The sequence below is a fragment of the Syzygium oleosum genome, unplaced genomic scaffold, assembly GCF_021117445.2.
Source record: "Syzygium oleosum isolate NSW1041296 unplaced genomic scaffold, Sole_v2.1 Sole_v2.21, whole genome shotgun sequence".
In the NCBI taxonomy this organism is placed as follows: domain Eukaryota; kingdom Viridiplantae; phylum Streptophyta; class Magnoliopsida; order Myrtales; family Myrtaceae; genus Syzygium; species Syzygium oleosum.
In genome coordinates this window covers 1,496,718-1,516,694 of record NW_026607505.1, presented here as the reverse complement: position 1 = coordinate 1,516,694, position 19,977 = coordinate 1,496,718, and the positions used below count along the sequence as shown (strand labels likewise).

General features: G+C 38.7%; 2 protein-coding genes across 4 annotated transcripts; both read left to right on the top strand.

Moving 5' to 3' along the window:
• The first annotated feature begins 7,989 nt into the window (after positions 1 to 7,989).
• LOC115677417 (very-long-chain aldehyde decarbonylase CER3) lies at positions 7,990 to 12,945 on the top strand. Its single transcript, XM_030600583.2, has 11 exons — positions 7,990 to 8,365; positions 8,577 to 8,797; positions 8,914 to 9,146; positions 9,240 to 9,459; positions 9,926 to 10,053; positions 10,330 to 10,589; positions 10,705 to 10,812; positions 11,473 to 11,679; positions 11,896 to 12,006; positions 12,111 to 12,284; positions 12,557 to 12,945. The coding sequence occupies exons 1-11, from the start codon at positions 8,315 to 8,317 to the stop codon at positions 12,746 to 12,748; spliced, it is 1,905 nt and encodes a 634-aa protein (XP_030456443.1). The 5' UTR covers positions 7,990 to 8,314; the 3' UTR covers positions 12,749 to 12,945.
• Positions 12,946 to 17,138: 4,193 nt separating this feature from the next.
• LOC115677434 (uncharacterized) lies at positions 17,139 to 19,617 on the top strand. Of its 3 annotated transcripts, none has more exons than XM_056320985.1 (4): positions 17,139 to 17,406; positions 17,502 to 17,624; positions 18,905 to 19,120; positions 19,240 to 19,617. In XM_056320985.1, the coding sequence occupies exons 1-4, from the start codon at positions 17,238 to 17,240 to the stop codon at positions 19,293 to 19,295; spliced, it is 564 nt and encodes a 187-aa protein (XP_056176960.1). In that variant the 5' UTR covers positions 17,139 to 17,237; the 3' UTR covers positions 19,296 to 19,617. The 3 variants fall into 3 exon arrangements, with proteins under 3 accessions (XP_056176960.1, XP_030456460.1, XP_056176959.1); XM_030600600.2 differs by having other exon boundaries at positions 17,140 to 17,406; positions 19,249 to 19,617; XM_056320984.1 differs by having other exon boundaries at positions 17,142 to 17,406; positions 18,905 to 19,617.
• Positions 19,618 to 19,977: the final 360 nt, after the last annotated feature.

The following is a 19,977-nucleotide window of genomic DNA, read 5'->3' as shown; positions in this document are numbered from 1 at the left end:
AAGGGTCCTTTCTACGATGCTGTGGGTCGAAACCATGGAAAAATTATCAGACACTTTACATCAGCATTTATTGGGTGATCGATATCGGGCGTTGAATCGTCAAGCTAAACGCTTGTTCATCGAGACCGATAGCTTCATGGTGAATTAGCCCGTGGCAGACCAGAAGTACCAATTACCATGATCCAAAGCTAAAAAGGCAAAAGCATAGAAAGAAAGAAGGGAAAGAAACTCAAGTTATTAGGGCAACCAGCGGAAATCTTAACAGGTTGTGATCATCTCATAGTTATGAGATACCAATTCATGTGGATGCATCATGCATGCACGTACTTTTATAAAGACACTGCAGCATGTCATATTTACCAGCTTGTTGGTTCATTTTTTTTTTTTTTGTGTGTGGTTTGAGCCAAAATAATCATTTAAGTAGTTGAGAAGCACAAAATGCGAAATCATGACGTGCAAAATAGAAACAAAAAGAAAGGAGTAAAAGAGGATGGAGTGGGCATGCAAGGGGCTGAATTAGGCAAGAAGCAATTAAGGTAGCTAAATAATGTGTACCGCAGTGTTAATCCAACCGAGGTTTTAAGTAGGGATATGACAAGGGAGAGGACAACTTATTGTTGGTGTGTCCCTATCCATGTTGACGAACGAAAGACTAAGAAAATGTAATATCTCTATCGTTTTTGCAGAACAATCGAAACGGAAAACTCCCCCCTCCAAAAGAGGCTCAAAAACCATATCACCTATGATGACATCGGCAGCCACCACCTGACCACCTTGGATGATAGTCATTTAACAATGTCAATCTTGACTCCTTACTCTTTGTCGTCCCGGCTCTGCTCTGCACCAAGTTTTGTTGTTTATCCACATGCCCGCATATACGAAAATGCTAAACCCCATCGAAGAGTATCCATTAGAGTATAGTAGTGTATGAAACAAGATTTACAGCGTTGTTATTATCATTATTATTGTTATTATTTTGCTCTCTATCCTTGAAGTTGGCAAATGCGATAACCAAATCTATGAATGCCCCACTTGAGAGGGAAATTTCTAATTAACACAACCACAAAATCTTATGGACTCTTGTCCAAGAAATAAGAGCACCCTTTTAATATAGAAGTTTATTTCACTTCCACATACATTCTCATCAAAGAGGTGAAGTGCCGACAGTGGAGGTAAAGTGCATATACCCTGCACGGGAAAAGTGCCAAAAAAGTCCTAAACTTTTTGCATTAGTGCCAATTTAGTCCTAAACCTTTTTTTGGTACCAATTCAGTCCTAAACCTTTTGCATTGGTGCCAATTTAGTCCTAAACCTTTTTTTGGTGCCAATTAAGTCCTAAACCTTTTAAATTGGTGCCAATTCAGTCATAAACCTTTTGTTTTTGTGCCAATTTAGTCCTTCCGGTCAATTTTGACCGGAATTTGCCGACGTGGACGCCTGCCGGCCGGCGGCCGGTCACCGGCGCCGACGTGGCACTGACGTGGACAAATTTAATAATATTTTTTTGAATTTTTATTTTTTTCCTTTTTTTTATTTTTTTTTTTCACTTTTTTTTTTGTCCCCCTCTCCTTCCTCTGGCCGGTCGCCGGTCCGGCGACCGGCCAGAGGCCAGAGGCCGGCGAGCTCGACCTTGCCGGCCACTGGCGAGGGCTAGCCTCGCCTTGGTCGGGCGAGGCTCGACCTCGTCGGCCACTGGCGAGGGCTAGCCTCGCCTTGGTCGGGCGAGGCTCGACCTCGCCGGATCCGGCGAGGCCGGGCCTCGCCGGATTTGGCGAGGGCGAGCCTCGCCATGGTCGGCGAGGCCCGACCTCGTCGGATCTGGCGAGGTCGAGCCTCGCCCATGACCTCGCCGGATCCGGCGAGGTCGGGCCTCGCCCAACCATGGCGAGGCTCGAACCTCGCCGGAGGCCACGGCGAGGCCCGACCAAGGCGAGGCTCGCCCTCGATGGGCGAGGCCGCCGCCCTCGCCGGGGTGCGTCGAGGCCCGACCAAGGCGAGGCTCGCCCTCGGGGCGAGGCCGCGGCGAGGCCCGACCAAGGCGAGGCTCGCCCTCGCCGAGCGAGGCCGCCGCCCTCGCCAGTGGCCGGCGAGGTCAAGCTCGCCGGCCAGAAGAAGGAGGGGGGGACAAAAAAAAAGCGAAAAAAAATAAAAATTCAAAAAAATATTAAAATATTATTAAATTTGTCCACATCGGCGCCACGTCTGCGCCGGTGACCGGCCGCCGGCCGGCAGGCGTCCACGTCGGCAAATTCCGGTAAAAATAACCGGAATGACTAAATTGGCACAAAAACAAAAGATTTAGGACTGAATTGGCACCAATTTAAAAGGTTCAGGACTTAATTGGCACCAAAAAAAGGTTTAGGACTAAATTGGCACAAATGCAAAAGGTTTAGGACTGAATTGGCATCAAAAAAAGGTTTAGGACTAAATTGGCACTAATGCAAAAGATTTAGGACTTTTTTGGCACTTTTCCCTACCCTGCACTAAAAGCAATCGTTTCTTTTTGTATAGTTTCAGGGACACGAGCGCAGAAAATCAGCAGCCGGGACATCCGTGGAATACCTTGTAAATACATAAACCGATTAATTAGTACAAATATGTGCGGGTGACCTTGATTCAGAGTAGCATATATCGGTAATCAATCATATCTAGTCTCTAATTCCAAATTCGTTGAAGCTTAAAATCTACCTCGTGATCAACGCAACTCCTTCTAACACTTGGAAAATGTTGTTTCAAATTATTTTAGGGTACCTTATTTTTTTATCAATTTTTATGTCAAAAGAAAAAAAAAAGTTTTACATACACATTAACAACATATGTGTTTGTCGCGAAAATAAAAGCTAATATAGCAAAGTCTGTATTATCATTTTATTTGGCAATGGGAATATCTTTTCATGGGCAATACAAAGTCATAAAATTGTCGATCGAATTCAAATATAGATAAGTGACGAGATATCATGTAGTTTAAAAAGAGCATTAACTCATGCATGCTTCTCCTTTCCTGTACATATGCTAAACACACTTCATCTTCAAATTGTAGCTCTAATAGGTAGCGTTCATGTTCTTACATCATTTGCATTATCTCTCAATATTTTGTATTTGGAGAAAATAGGTTTTCATTATTTGGAAAGAGAGAAAATTTAACGAAAACAGAAAACAATGTTTTTGAATTAGAGAGAAAATCGCAGAGAAGCGAGGAAATTAATTCCTTTAACTTTGGAATTGGCATTTTTTATACCATTTGAAGGAAAAAGAGTGTAATATTTTTACTTTCGAATTTTGCTCTTTTTTTTCCATTCACTTCCATTCCCAATATTCTTCTTCATCAAAACAAGACCTGAAAAATATATTTGTATCCCTCCTCATTTTTTTTTTTTACTCTTTGATTCCTTTCCTCCCTACAAAAGTAATTTTTTAGGGTTAATACCACCGAAAACCCCAAATTGGTATACCTAAGACAAATGTATCCCAAACTATTTTTTTGATCACCAAAAATCCCAAACTGGTATACCAGTGACAATTTTTTGCGTTAAATTTTATCGTCAAATTTCTAAGTTGGATGACACGTGATAGTTGACGGGTGTACTAGTTTGGGGTTTTACCCTCCGTTTGTCACAAATGTACCAGTTTGTGATTTTTCATAATATTAATTCAATTTAATGGAGGGTAAATTTGTGACAAATGTACTGGTTTGGGGTTTTTGGCGGTCAAAAAATTAGTTTGGGGTAAATTTATCACAAGTGTACTAGTTTGAGGTTTTTTGTGGTCAAAAAATTAGTTTTAAGTAAATTTATCACAAATATATATGTTTGAAGTTTTTCGTGGTATTAATCAAATATTTTTATTGGTAATACCTGTCTAGGTAAATGTGCATAGCTCGATCGGGCACATCAACTCAAAGCTAATTCAATTTATTGGGTGATCGATATCAGGCGTTGAATCGTCAAGCGTTTAGCTGTTCATCGACCCCGATAGCTTCATGGTGAATTTGCCCGTGGCAGACCAGAAGTACCAATTACCATGATCCAAAGCTAAAAGGCAAAAGCATAGAAAGAAAGAAGGGAAAGAAACTCAAGTTGTTAGGGCAACCAGCGGAAATCTTAACAGGTTGTGATCATCTCATAGTTATGAGATACCAATTCATGTGGATGCATCATGCATGCACGTACTTTTATAAAGACACTGCAACATGTCATAATTACCAGCTTGTTGGTTCATTTTTTTGTGTGTGTGGTTTGAGCCAAAATAATCATTTAAGTAGTTGAGAAGAACCAAATGCGAAATCATGACGTTCAAAATAGAAACAAAAAAAGACAGGAGTAAATGAGGATGGAGTGCACATGCATGGGACTGAATTAGGCAGGAAGCAATTAAGGCACCTGCTTGATGGTTGGGCCCATACCCCTGCCACACGATGTACATGAGTCTACCTCTGCTTTCTTTCCTATTGAAATGTTTTATGTCTTCTAAGTAATCATTTCGAGTACATTTGTCCCTAAACCCACAATTGTTCATTTCATTCATCAATTTTTGCTCTTTCCTCTCCCGTAGTTTTCAAATTCATTTCGATCTTTAATCCTATCAGAAAATTACCCGACGTTTCAAATCTGTCTTAAATCTATCCCGAACCCTTTAGCACAATTTCTAAAGGGAATAATCCATTGGTTTCCTTCTCAAATACAAATTGTGTCCCAATTTTCACTTTCTGTAATTTGTGCAACCTTTTTTCTCATGCGGCCTCTTTTCTTTTGTTTATCATCTTTTAAATTGGAAAATATTTATACAGCTTTATATTGACAATCTTTATTTTAGTATAACATTTTTAAATTATTTTGAAGTAAAAACAAAGTTAAAAGTAGGTTCTTTTAAAGAAAATATGACCTTAAACAGAATCTTGTAAATAAACAATGCAAAAGGGAAAAAATAGTAATTAAACTATAGTCTTAAGAGGGAATCTAACCTTGGGATAGATTTGATGTGAGCTCAAGAGGTGACGATTTATCTTGATAATCTAAAAAGATGGGGCTAAAATTGAAAATGAAGAAAACGTGAGGATTCTAATTGCAATTTGCCCTTTTTTTATTGTTTATGATACATCTAATCACACAATTCTATGTTCTTTCCGGTGCGAAAGCACCCAGCCAATTTGTGTAGTAGCCTGCATAAATCATCCGACCTCCGTTTCCTACTTCATAGGCATAGGTATTAAGGAAATATTACATAGTTTACAACAACAACAACAACAAAAGTCTAGCTGTCTCATAAAATAGACTATAGTGTGTGAAAAATGTGTTCCTTCTCACTGGTAGAGCTGATCATGGTCCGGCGGCCTGCTGATTGGGTCAGGCCTCGAAAATGCATGTAAGCAAGTCTGAGTAAGCTATTTCCTTCTTATGCACTGATTAACTCAAGCCAAATGATTTCATAAAATGAACTAATTTATACTTTAACTAAGGAGGAGTTTCAGCAAAGGTTTTGTTATGCTCCATGACTAGCTCTCCCCACACTTTGCACCTTGTCATCATGCATGTGTCGATGCTCGAGTTTAATCGACGTCGTTGGGATAAGGCTAAGCGGGGCGAAAAAGGGTTTTCCATGAGATATGAAATGAAAACTACTAGCCCCACACGTGATTTGTGAATAGGTGATTGTCCGAATTGTACGGAATGCAACATTTTAGGAAGATTATAGTAGATGAAGAAATGACTAAGAATATTCTAGGTTGGTATCGGTTTCTAGTTGTGCCCTTGACATAATTCGAAGTTCATGACATTAGCATTCTTCGATGAGGTGAGGACATGTTGGTGTCCTAGGGCGCGCATGGAATCCATTCTGGAGTAGAAATTCTGCTCCAGAATGCATTCCGGAACAGAAATGCGTTTGTTAAAAAATTTCCGGAATGCATTCTGAAGCAATTTTTGCATTCTAGAATAAAAATGCGTTTGTTAAAAATACTTGATTCCAGAATGCATTCTTGATTTCAGAATCCATAATGAGTTTTGGGCAAGAAAAAGAGAAACTACTTTTTGTAGCTTCTCTCTTCCAGAATGCATTCTCCCTATTTTTTCTCTTTTTCGTTGCCTTTACAACACATTTTGAGATCTCACTAATTTTTTTTTTTCCAAAAATGCATAAAAATTGAAAAAATTCCAGAAAAATTCATAAAAATTTCTAGAAAAAAACAGTAAGATTTCGGGAAAATAGGAAATTTGGTGAATTTTTTTCAAAAAATATAAAAAAATCAAAAATTTCAAAACTTCACAGAATGGCTTAGAATACCTTTGGGCACCCACTTTGAGTGAAATTTAATTTTTTTGAGGTGCCCAAAAAAATCAAAAAATCAAAAATTTCAAAACTTTACAAAATGGCTTAGAATACCTTTGGGCACCCACTTTGAGTGAAATTTATTTTTTTTTAGATGCCCAAAAAAATAAAAAAAATAAAAATAGATTTCTGTTCCAGAAATCAATTTCTAGAGCAGAATTAGTAATGTTTTATCAAACAGATTTCTCCTCCAAAAATCAATTTCTAGCAAAAATTTCGGAAATCAATTTCTGGCAAGAATTTGATTTCTGGAGCAAAATGGTTACCATTCGCGTCCCTAATTGATTTCCCAAACCATTTCGATCCTGACTTGGGAACTGCGCGTCCGTAGGGATAATGACCGATCCCTACACAATAAAATCTGTACTTTGTTTTCTTCCTGTTTTTAGTAAAATTGGAAAGTTGTTTGGTCTATTTTTTCTTTTTTCTTTCCGTTTAGCGTTCATATCATGTGCAATGGCGACTCATATTATGACTTTTGGACTTCGGGAGTGAAGGTGGATTAATTCGAAGTAATGCAAACCTACGTGCATTAATCTTCTCAGAGGCAAGATCCACAAAAGGATTTTCAATCTCTTTCGTAACACATCAGTGTGGTTAAGTCCAATAAAAGCAAATAGCTGAGACGTGAATCACATTCAATAGAGTGAGTAATGGCACTTAGGAGCATCTTTAAACACTTCTAAAATCAAGGTCCGTATTACTAGATGCTCCATTTCTTGCACCTTGCAAGAAATTTATTATCTTTTCATTCCCATCTCTATGTAGTATTCACTTAATTTCCCACGCTTCTATTGCTTACAAAAATAAATAAATAAATAATATTTTCATCATCAATGAAAATAGTTAAGCATAAATTATTATCGATAATGAAAATATTTTCCGTTAACTAATTTTCTAAGCGACATAACCAATCATTGTTCAGAAAATATTTTCCAAATCTTGAGTTTTTCATGAAACAAACACACACTTGATATGGTGCGGGGAGTGTCTTGAAAAAGGGCTACCATTTTTTGAACGTAATTGTCAAACTTGTGTGTCGGTCAATGTTGCTAGAACAATACAATTCCCAAAAGAGGTATTAACAAGTCGAAATTTCGAAAGAACACGTGGTGCATGCAAATACTCCGCACGGGAAATAATACTTTGAGAATCATGTACTGGCACACTCGATTAAATGTTCAATTGTCCTAATCGTCCTAGCCTCCAGGACTGATGAATTTCTTGTGGAATTCAACCAACCACCAAATAACAACTTTTAGTAATCAAACAAAGGGTGTGGGCCAAAATGAAAAATGAAAAGAATAGTAATAGTAATGAAGGAGGCCCGTTTGGTCATATTCCCAACCAGGAGTAATTAATAGGTGGAGACTCCTTGGCCGTCTCTCCAGCTGTGCCGGTAAACAGGTCGGTACGCAAGCAAGGACGCGTTGGATGTACATCCAAAAACCACAGCTTTCGGTCCATGTTGTCAAACTCTAGAATAGAAAGATTTTCTTTTTTCCTTCATTCGATGAAAATCGGTGACAATAATGAGGGAGGGATGGGGACTGATTATGAGCTTTAACTGCATATATGCAACTTCGCTTGGGTGCTTTTTGGACCTTATAAGTAGGAGATGTGGGTGGGGTGGGATCAGTAAAAGATTTGTTGTTGACTTGTTTGAACTTCGAAGCTCATTAAAAAGATGAGAGATTTGAGGCCAAAGCAAGAAAATAACACCAGAAAGCATTCTTGACTTTCACCCAATATATTTCACAACTCTGTTTCTTCTCAGGAGCGTCCCATCTATCTGGGACCCGTTTTCTTCTGCTTCTTGTTTCTATAAATATTGCCTCTTCTCATCTTGCTTCTCAGTGGTGTTGTATCATTTGGTGTTTCCTGGTTTGGACGAGAGAGCACACAGAAGAAGAAGAAGAACCAGAAGCAGCTGCAACTGAAACAAGTTGAGAAGGAAGAGTTGAGACTCTGCCACTGCTCAGTTCAGAGAATGGTTGCTCCCTTGTCTGTCTGGCCTTGGGAAAACTTGGGAGTTTTCAAGGTGATAAAAAAGGACATCAAGAAGCCTTTTTTTTTTTTAATTTTACTACTTTACATTCTTGGTCATGCAATTCTTAAAGTTTGGTTGATCCGTATAGAATATCCAGTCTTAAGCTCTGTGGGCATCATATTAGTTAGTTATAAGTTTTTGCAGATTAGTATCATTGCTAAAGTTGCTACTTTTGAAATGTTTTCTGTTTGGGGGTGATCAGTACTTGCTTTATGGACCTTTCGTTGCGCAAGTTCTCTACTCAAGGATGTATGAAGACACTGCAAAGAGCCGCTGGTGCCTACATCTTCTCATTATATGGGGACTCAGATCTTCCATTTATGTGAACTTCGGCTCTTTTAGTAACATGCTGTTCCTGAATCAAACCCGCCGGATCATCAAGCAAGGTGTAGATTTCAAACAGATAGACAGAGAATGGGACTGGTAAGATTTCTGATATGGGATCATACTTTTGCATGTGTCTGTGTGTCTATCTATGTGTGAGAGAATTTTTAGTAATCTCTCTCTCTGTTTTTGTTCTTTTGGGTTCATTTTGCTAGGGATAATTTTTTGATTCTTCAAGCTTTCGTGGCTTCCATGGCCTACTACATCTTCCCATCACTGGCAGACCTTCCTCTTTGGAACACAAGAGGCCTCGTCACAGTCCTAATGCTTCATATAGGAGCTTCAGAGCCACTCTATTATTGGGCACACCGATGTTTCCATGGGGAATACTTATTCACCAATTACCATTCATTGCACCATGAATCTGCAGTCCCCCAGCCTTTTACAGGTGAGATAAAGTAATCTGATCCCATGAAATTTGTGAGATATTGCTTTTTATATTCATGCCTGCATATTAATTGGTACAATTCATTCGCTGCAGCTGGACATGCAACATTTTTGGAGCATCTCGTATTGACCACAATTGCTGGAATTCCAATACTGGGCTCTACTTTGCTGGGACATGGATCACTAAGCCTTGTTTATGGATATTTGTTTATGTTTGATGTTCTGAGATGCTTGGGTCATTGCAATGTTGAATTCATTCCTTATCGCATCTTCGAGAGACTTCCCTTCCTCCGATATCTCATTTATACCCCAACGTAAGTTAGATTAGACTGCCAATTTGCAAATTGGACATGTTTATCAAGATTCAGTGCTCAACTTTGCTAGGTTCTGTTATAGTCAGTTACTCCATTTTTAGCCCAATAAAGAAGCTTTCACATTCTCGAGCCTCACATTACCCTAAAAAGGAGAGAAAAATCGTACTTTTACGAGCCCCTAAGATATAATTGTTGCCAATATGGCAATTTTGGAATTCAAGCTTTTAAATGTTCTCCATTTTAATAGAAGCCTTTCACCTGCGTTGTTCAGATATGCAGTTTATACATTTATATCTCAAAAGAAGCATCTTTGCACAGATGAGGTAGTTGCAATAAAAGGGTTCACCGATCAATCAAAATTTGGATAGAAGAAAATTTAGTTTGCATTTTACAAGAAACTACAGTTTAAATGTTTCTTTCTCAGTTATAACGCAAATGTGTTATCTTTTGGCTGCTGATTGTGCAGATACCATAACCTCCATCATACAGATATGGACACAAATTTCTGCCTCTTTATGCCACTTTTTGATGCAGTTGGGAACACTCTAAATAGCAAATCATGGCAACTTCAAAAGGAATATAATGCTGAATGTGGTAGGTCTGAAGGTTTTCTCCCTTATTGAGTAATCAAAATATTACTTAAGCAGTAACACCCCTGTTTAGATCGATAATTGATCAAGCAATTGTAACTGTATGACTTAAGCTCAATAGAACTTCCAATCAGATCTCCATTCATCATAAGGCGATCATCGCTCTGGCTCTGGCCCATTTCAGCCTCTTTGTGTGTGCAAGACTATGATTGTACTATTTATCAAGTGGCCCCCGGGACTGAAGAGTTGACTTACAATAATTGACTTGTCATTGCTGCAGGAAAATATAGGAGGGCCATCCCAGACTTCGTTTTCCTGGCTCATGTCGTGGACCTATCATCTTCAATGCACGCCCCCTTCGTATTGAGATCATTTGCATCATTGCCATATGCCACTTGTTTCTTCTTTTTACCGGTCTTGCCCATCGTCTTTATGGTGATGCTGGCGATGTGGGCATGGGCTAAGACTTTTGTGATCTCTTTCTACGACCTAAGGGGCCGTCTGCACCAAACGTGGGCAGTGCCAAGATTTGGATTTCAGGTACATCTCATATTCGTGGAGCGAGGAATAGTAGAATAATATGCTCTAACTTTCTTTGTCGTGCCAAAATTTCATGGATACAGGCTAAAATGGAAACTATTTCCTTTTTTTGCAGTACTTCTTACCATTTGCAGCTGCTGGCATTAACAAGCAGATAGAGGAGGCTATTTTAGATGCTGATAAATTAGGAGTTAAAGTCATCAGTTTGGCTGCATTAAATAAGGTGGTTGTTTGTTTCCTCTTCCATCCCCACATTTATCTCGTCTGATTTTCCATTTCATGGTTATTGCTGGAATTACTATCAACCTCCACGATCCATGTGCTTGATTCTGGAATAGCAGTAATGGAGTGTGGACCATATAGGGTTGGAGAAGTTACTTGAAAAGCGTGCTGTCTTGTAGGTTTCGATCTATTCTATTATCTGCACGAGGACCACCACAATTGGCAACTCTTTCTATTGTTAAGAAGAAGATGTCCCATCTATTTGATAGCATATTTCTTCACCAACCATCCCCATGACTAGTTTCTACTGTAGGGAGCCCAAACATTCTTGAACATGTCGAAAACACCTAACTCGTTTACCATTCTGCTTTGCCAAATCGCGAATAAGGGCTCTTAGAATTACAAATAGCTGCCGGAAGCGTAAAAATAAACATTGAATGTCCACTAACGTATCTGCCGTTGTTGGCTCACTCTACTAATTTCAAAAGCGCATGACAGGATAAATAGTGATTTTTTCAATTGTTTTTCCTAGGAATCAAATGATTATGAATCCTCTCTGGCTACTTCTATCATAAGATGTAGGTCCTTTACAGAAACAGATGTTGATTTGTTGTTGCATTGGTAATGATTGCTTTTTCCCCTTTTGAAAATCTCTCTGCAGAATGAAGCACTTAATGGAGGAGGGACATTGTTTGTCAACAAGCACCAGGACCTCAAAGTCTGTGTCGTCCATGGAAATACCTTAACAGCGGCGGTGATTCTGAACGATGTCCCCAAAGATGTCACGGAGGTGTTTTTGACGGGTGCCACCTCCAAGCTCGGGAGGGCCATTGCTCTCTATCTTTGTCGAAGGAGAGTACGAGTCCTTGTAAGTGCAGTACATTTCTCTCAAACTGCACTGACTGGTCCAGATCCTGATTGGAAACCAACGGCCGTAATATGTTTGGTGATCTGGTTTAGATTCAGGACTGTAGGATCAGAAAGAGTTCGAGATCAATGTCTTCACCTTATGATTCTAAACCAGCAGATTGAGACATCCAATGCTAGTGCACACTATGCTCACAGATTGTTCCGTATGACGCAGATGCTAACTCTCTCGACAGAAAGATTTGAGAAAATCAAGAAGGAAGCACCAGCTGATTGTCAGAACTACCTTGTGCAAGTAACGAAGTACCAAGCAGCTAGGACTTGCAAGGTATATTAAATTAAGAACAGTTAACACTATAACCTAACAGTTTCAATCTTCCCCTTACACCATGAACGATGAACATTGGGGCTAATCTGTTGTGCGCATATTAGACATGGATAGTTGGGAAATGGATCACGCCGAGAGAGCAGAGTTGGGCTCCACCAGGAGCAGGTTTCCATCAATTTGTGGTGCCGCCGATTTTTCCATTCAGAAGAGACTGCACATATGGCGATCTTGCAGCTATGAGACTGCCGGATGATGTCCAAGGACTTGGAAGTTGCGAGGTAAGTCGATGCTAATGTTCCTTAAGAAAACTCATAATGCTTGAGCTATCTAGAGAACGATCATAATAGTGTGATTAGTATCTTTCGAACTCTCCACGAGAAAAATAGTTTCATTCCTTGTAGCTTGGGTTTGTTCTTTGACAATTCATGTCGACTGCATTTCTCGCATACACTGCCCAATTTTCTTGTATTCTTAATCGCTGAAACACAGACAAAAGTGCAGATCCTTGTGCATGTATTGCTGAATTGTTGTTCGTGTGATGTTGGAACAGTATACCATGGACAGAGGAGTGGTTCATGCATGCCATGCTGGTGGAGTGGTGCATCTCCTGGAAGGATGGACTCATCATGAGGTTGGAGCGATCGACGTCGACAGGATCGATCTGGTGTGGAACGCCGCATTGAAACACGGATTGAAGCAGGTGACAACCAGCAAACAATCTCATCCCGTGAAAGTAACTTGATAAGTTGAGGAAGCACTGGTTGGCATTGGCAGGAGCTCCTCCTTTTTCTTTCTTTTAGCTTTTTAATTTGGGCCCTAAAAGAAAGTCATAAGACAACGATATGTCCATTCGTATCAATTTCAACTTCAGCTGCTGTGCCAGATATAAATATCATGAAACCAAGGTTATTTGCGTAAGATCATGTGTTGTTTTCTTTCTTTTTGGTCGGAATCGATTAAAATCAAGTCACCCTCGTGTTCTTGGTTGCAAGTGCGACGGATGAGCGAATGACCGATCTGTGATGATATACCCGTCAAATGACTTAGTTCTATTCATCAGTTGGTCATCTTAATCAGACATAACCCACTTCAAAAGAGAGTTTAGATCCATATCATCAATTCCTTTTGGTTAGAGAAACGGTAAATCTACGCGAAAGCCACAGCTAAAACTCATGCGCTGAGTCTAAATCAAGAACACTTAAATACGTTCATGTAGCTGAATCAGACTTCAGCTCCAATTGCACCATTTCCTGTCATACCCATTAACTCCAAACTAACCCGAAAAGACCATCAAAACTTTGTGGACTCTTTGAAGTGTCTGTCCAATTGAATTCAATGTCAAATCGGATTGGAAGGTCCATCTGTCAAAATAAACTTTGGATGACAGAGTAGCACCCTTAATTCGTTCACAGTTTTAAATAAGAATATGGCATGTCGTGAGAATGTTTGCGCAACTTCGACATTGGGACGTGACTGATGCTATGCCAGCCAACGTGATGTTTATAGGTCTGATAGAGATTGCAAGTGAATCGGATATTATGTTTCTAACATTCGAAAGTGAAGTGACGTTTATTGTCAACCGCTTTTTAAATGTATGCTGACTGTATTTTCGTTGTATATTTTTTTGGTATGTAAAAGGGTTAAAGTCGAATACAAAAATTTAACTTGTAAATTTACTATCCCTATTTTATCACCTAATAAAACATGAAGTAAACCTATAGGAGGTAATATAAAGAAACTAGTATCCAGGCGCTTATCAATTTCAAGTTTAGCAAGTTATCGGCTCCTATCCGAAAGTTATGTTGCACTTTAAATTCAAAGCGAGAGCGCAACAGTTTTCTGATATCTTTAAGAAAAACAGGGCCAGTATTATCAATCATAAGTTATGGACTAACAATATCAGTAATGGCTTTAAAATCAATCTCAATGATGATCTTATGAAAACCAAGTTGTTTGCGAAGTTGATTCCCAACCACAAAACCCAAAATTATGCTTGTGTTGACGAACATATTACTACGAATGCGGTAAAACCACTAAGCTAGTCAAACCCTTCATTTCCAAATAAACCCCATGTACCAGCAAGTCCTAGGTTGCCTTTAGAGCCCCATCAGTATTCAGTTTAATCCATCTGGAAGGTGGAGGATCCCATCTGACTAAAATCGGAGAAGTGCATAATTCATTTAGGGTCTGTTTGGCAACTGACCAAATAGTGAAAATTTCTGTTCTTTTGTTCCCATAATCAATTTTGGAACAGAAATCCCCGTTTGTTAAATTTTTTGATTCTGGGCACAAATTCTTGCAAATTTGTGCCCAGAATCAGTTTTGGAGCAGAAATCAAGAATAAAAAAAAAGTAGCTTCCTGATTCTTGGAACAAAAATGAGAATCAATTTTTTTTTTCTTCTTCTTTTTCTTGGTTTTTAATGTAGCTTCTAATGTCGGCGCGAGGGCCACCCTCGCCGTATCTGGCGAGATTAAAATATTTTAATAAAAAAATGTTATTAATAAAAAATATTATTAATAAAAAAATATTTTACCGGCCATGAACAAAAAAAAATTATTTTACCAGCCATGGCCAGCGACTAGGCCATAAAAAAAATATTATTAATAAAAAAAAATTTTATCGGCCATGGCAAAAAAAAGGAAAAAACCATTTTTATTAAAATATTATTAATAAAAAATATTATTAATAAAAAATGTTAATAAAAAAAATATTTTACCGGCCATGGCCGGCGACCAGGCCATGGCAAAAAAAAATATTTTCAATAAAAATATTTTTTATTAGAATATTTTAATAAAAAATATTATTAATAAAAAAATATTTATAAAAAAAAAATATTTTACCTACCATGGCCAAAAAAAAGGAAAAAATATTATTAATAAAAAAAATTTATCGGCCATGGCCAAAAATAATAAAAAAATTTATTTTTTAATAAAAGTATTATTAATAAAGAAATTTTTTACCGGCCATGGCCAAAAAAATAAAAAAAATGTATTTTTAATAAAAGTATTATTAATTAAAAAATATTTTACCGGCCATGGCCAAGAAGGAGGAGAAGAAAAAAAGAAAAGAAAGAAATATTAAAATATTTAAAATATTATTAATAAAAAGAAATTTTATGCCGTTACCAAACGCATTTCTGTTCTTTTACTATTTCAGGAATAGAAATTTTGGGCTATTACCAAACACCTTCAAATGCTCAGAATCAGTTCCCAGGCACAGAATAAAAAAGAATCATTTCTGACCAGAATCTGTTCCCGGACACATAATGGTTGCCATGCGCAGCCTTAATGTCCAATTATTCACAGACGAAGCTTTAATAATTTCCTTTGTGTATAATCGAATTACTTGTACTGGATTCGAAGGGAAAATAAAGTTGTCCCGGAAAAGTAACTTGTTTCTCCATTGTAAAAAAAGCCACACCCTTACTCCAAAAATTATGCTCTAATCATGATGAAAATTCGATTGCCCTTTATTAGCAAGATTTGAATTCAACCATTGCGACAAATTCATTTATTGTCGTGAGACAAACTCAAGCCATATCTTATGGACAATTGGACAATCCTTTAGAACATGTTAAGTTGTTTCCACATGAGACTCACATCTCAAGCAATATGGATTTCCTCGCAAGTTGCGAGAAGTCTTCAGTTCATTAATCAACAGTCACTTATGAGTGGCTAGCCAAAGGAAAATTCTAATACTTTGAGGTCCCTTCTACTTCCAATTTGTGGACCATATACTATCAGATTCTTAATTGTCTACCCATTGATTACCTTGTACGCTGACTTAACAGAGAAAAACCCGCTTCAGTATCCTTCCACAGAAGAGTACTGTCCCCGTTAGAAGCTAAAGGAGGTTTAGCAGCTCTAATGCAAATGATTATATCTTCTAGTATAATTCCTCGAAATATCCGAAAATCCCAATTTCCGTTTAGCACATAATCGCAAACTTTTATGTCCATCTCGAAAGGAGATAGTTGGGTACTAACAATATCATAGAGCGGCTCCATACTTAGTATCCACCTATCTGTCCAAAATCTAACATGTTTGCCATTTCCCAAACTCCATAGCTCATTCCTATAAGGTCGGCCATACATTCACAATCGCCTTCCATAAAATCGAATCACCAGATTTAGCATGAAAACAAGTTCTCTGTTAGCTATATATAGCAATCACAACTTATGCCCAGAGATTATTAGGCTAGCTTCATCATAAATCTTTGATTAGTCAATTCAAGAGATCTAAAACCAAGACCACCGCATTTTTTTAGCTTGCAGATGGATTCCCAATTTAGGAAGTGAATACGACATTTATCGCTTGTGTCTCTCGTATGAAAGCACGACAATTCTTTTCAATATCTTAATAAACTTGAGTTGAAACTTTAGCCCACTGCATGTGATAGATAGGGTTAGACATAACTGCAAACTGTGATAAAGTAATTCGACATGCCATTGACAAGCTTTCGTATTTCCAACCGTTAAGCCTTTTATCCGTCCTCTTTAATACAGATTGAAAATGCCTCGAAACATCCATGGAATTTCGTAAAGCAACCTTGTTGTGCACAAAAGTTATGATAACGTAAAACATATGACCTTCGTTAATAAATAGATGGTGATATCTATATAATTACAACAATATCTTCCGCGCGAAAATATCAAAATTTAATATTCGCTAATTTATTGTCCCTCGCCCTTCTCCTCTCTCTCTTCGTTACTTTACTATTTAATTATAACTCATTTGTATTTAAGAAATACATTTTATTTTAGCATAATAACATAAATCAAAGGCTTTCCCATATTAGTTAATAGGGAAAATCTTCTATTGTTTATATGCAGTCCAAAGATAGTATCACATCACGATATATATAATACATCGTATTATTATGGTTGCATTTGGTTCGATTTTTTAGGAAAGCCTTCGAGAAAATGCAAAATACTTTAATTTGAAGTGGTTTCACAAAAAATAAAAATTATTTGGTAAAGTATAATTGAAAAGTGTCAAGAAACATCCTGTTGATCTACGAGCCCATCGTCATTGAAAAACCAGAGGACAGCCCAGTTTTTCGGAAGCCGCTTGTTCCTCTCTTCCTCCACGTGTCACTCCAGAAGTTGAAGCGGTTCCCTCTTACCGCCACGTGTCCTCCTCTGCCACAAGCCGAGCACCGCCTAGCGAAAACTGCTTTTGCATGGAGATGGCGAAGCGGTTGTGATGTTTTCGTGTTGGAGCTTCGAAGATGGAGAAGAGAGCGTCGCTGGGAGTTCAAAAGAAGAGACCCACGAAGCGAAGCAAGAGGAGGGGCTTGCTGAGTTATCTCGGGACCGACTCTCACATGTTCGCCCCCTTGATCTCTCGTTCAAGCTCTCATCTTTTCCCGCGAAAGGCTCTGCTTTTTTCTGATACTGGTGAGTGATTCCGTATCCAAGCCATGAAATTGGAACTCCTTTTTTGTAATCTTTATCATAGCTATGGGCTGTTGTTTCTTGTCATTTCTCGAAAGGGGGGAGAGCAAGAGAAGAAAATGAAAGGAGATTGGTGGAGAAAATACGAGAGTACTTGAAGTCCGATTCATACATGTATGCGCCGATAGCAGACACTGAAGAGAGTAAAGACACTGTCGCAGGTACTACAGATGACCCTTTTATGAGTTCCTTCAATAGTAATAGAATCCTTGTTGTTTTGCTTGGGGTGGTATATTCAACTGGGTGCCGGATTCATGAAAGTTCGCTTGGTGCATATTGGTAAGAGGAGATTCACACGGGCGTTGTCATGTCATTAGTCCAAATTCACGATTGGCAATTTGTTTCTTTTGATTTTGGTGCTGAGATTAAGTCGTTCCGTGGTTTGTCGAGCTTTGCTGCTAAAGCAATGCCTTGGAAAGCAGTTGTCAGGCTGCTCAAATTTTGTACCGATGCAATTGGTGCATATCCATGATATGGTTCTGAAGGATGAATTGGCTATGCATAGCGACGTGTGTGTGAATTTGGTACTGTTGCTTTAATTGACAACTGTTGAAACATCTGATCGTGCCTCTTTAGAACAAGATCAAACAGAAGCCTACGTCTCAATGTTAATTAATGAAATGGTGCACATGCAATCCATCCTTATCATGGACTCTGCCATAGTTTGGAGTTTTAATAACTTTGGAAGGATTTTGGGCCCTATAGCTTCTGTATCTTATATGAAGAGCAAGTTGGCTTGATGCCTAGTGCAGTTAAGGTCCATTACACTTTCGATGTGTCTTTGAGCTAGATGTATAAGGTTATCGGGACAGGGCGAGATAGGATTTAAAAGGCATTGGCAGATTTGAACAGGCTCGATTGCGAGATGACATGTTTATGGTTGTGAATGTGCCACGGCCACTGTAGCACGTTATTGAGTATTCGATCATGCCATTGGAGAATGGAGTGTATTGTCAATCTGTGATTGCTAAAACTCCCTTGTGAAATTGGGCTTGTAAAATATGTTACTTTTCATGCGTTCTACCCGACATTTTTGTGCATGTTTGTTCCGAAATTAGCTTATTGGAGTGATTGGCTCAAACTGTCAAGCTGTTGCAACAGTTGAAAGTCCACCGGAATCCTAGAGATGGCATGGAATTTGCTTGCATTCTGATAGCACTGGTTGACATAACTTCTAAAACATGGAGAGCCCTTGTGGAAGAGATGGAGGTCGAGATACTTCAAAGTGGTGGAGTTGACCGAGTGAGAAAACTACAGTGTTAAGTGGGTTAACAAGACATGGCTATAAGAAAGCTGTTAACAAAAGAAATGTCAGGAATGCAATTTGATTGTTGTCATTACATTTTCATTCCTTTTAATTCTTTGCACTTGCTGAGCTTTCAAGCATGATCAGTGTCACCTAATGCCCAGCAAATGTCAACAAATAGCTTTGTCATCGCAGGTCCAATCTGCCAACTTGAGAAGGCATTTGTTGTATTATCAGCTAGGGAAATGACAACGGACGACCATTCGACAAATCAGTCGGCATGTCTAATTGTAGAGAACCACCTCTCCAATGACAACCACCCCGAGATTAGTCTTGCAGGCCATAGTTTAGGACAAAGGGAGACAGTTAAGCACATGGTGTACCAGAACTGCCGCACGTCTATGGTGTCAGGTTGTACCCTGCACCACTTAAATCGAGTCATTTCAGTATTTCTCATATATGAGAGAAGGCTAAATGCTAGAAGCTAGTAACATATCCAATGATTCTTAAATGATTCTTGTTTTATGAAGTGGTTGCAGGGAAACAGAGGCTGAATAAAGAGTCCACGAAAGCTGTCATTGACTGAAGGGCGTCTCAAGAAGACAGAATATCCTAGTTTCCACGCCTCCCACAGTCGGACCACAGAGAATTGGGAAATCTCTCTTCCGTGCGGTGCTTCCGTTTTTGTGTGCCAGGTTACGGGTCTAATGCTTGTGAATTGGGTATGTATGCTTTTTCTGTCTTCTTGAAGTTCCGCAGTATAGCGCAATGGGTACATTTGGTGGCATTCGACTATCATGGTTTATGCAACAAATGTTCTTAATTGAAGTATGTTGAGGTAGTTTTTGGAATGGAACCCCTATTAATAGGCGCGGTTGCTCCTGAAATGTCAAAAGAACTTACGGTAACATGGTTTTGTGATTGCGAGTTTTTTCATCCAACACCGTTCCAACTTTGGTCTGATGTCCGAAGACACATGATGGATGAACATCTCATCAACTAAAATGTTTGCCGGATGCTGGACATTTTCTGTCCTTTTGATCCCCCTTACAAGTTCTTTGTCTTTATCGTCCAAATCAAGAACCAACTTTGGTTGGATGTGATCCGAGTTTTATCTAATTAAGCAAGTCAAAGCAGTCTAAAGATGATTTGGATGCAGATAAATATCAAGAAAGATACCTTGATGAACTAACTGTTTGCAGTGACTCGTTTATTATGCTCCCCTGTCCAATTATTTTATCAGACACAGTCTATGTCCGGTGTACCCC

Bases quoted from the DNA above. Each gene is read 5' to 3' on its own strand.
- LOC115677417 (XM_030600583.2), top strand. From the start codon at position 8,315: ATGGTTGCTCCCTTGTCTGTCTGGCCTTGGGAAAACTTGGGAGTTTTC. The intron at 8,366-8,576 runs GTGATAAAAAAG...GGGGGTGATCAG, and splicing joins AAAACTTGGGAGTTTTCAAG to TACTTGCTTTATGGACCTTT. The intron at 8,798-8,913 runs GTAAGATTTCTG...TCATTTTGCTAG, and splicing joins ATAGACAGAGAATGGGACTG to GGATAATTTTTTGATTCTTC.
- LOC115677434 (XM_056320984.1), top strand. From the start codon at position 17,238: ATGGAGAAGAGAGCGTCGCTGGGAGTTCAAAAGAAGAGACCCACGAAG. The intron at 17,407-17,501 runs GTGAGTGATTCC...ATTTCTCGAAAG, and splicing joins TCTGCTTTTTTCTGATACTG to GGGGGAGAGCAAGAGAAGAA. The intron at 17,625-18,904 runs GTACTACAGATG...TTGTCATCGCAG, and splicing joins GAGTAAAGACACTGTCGCAG to GTCCAATCTGCCAACTTGAG.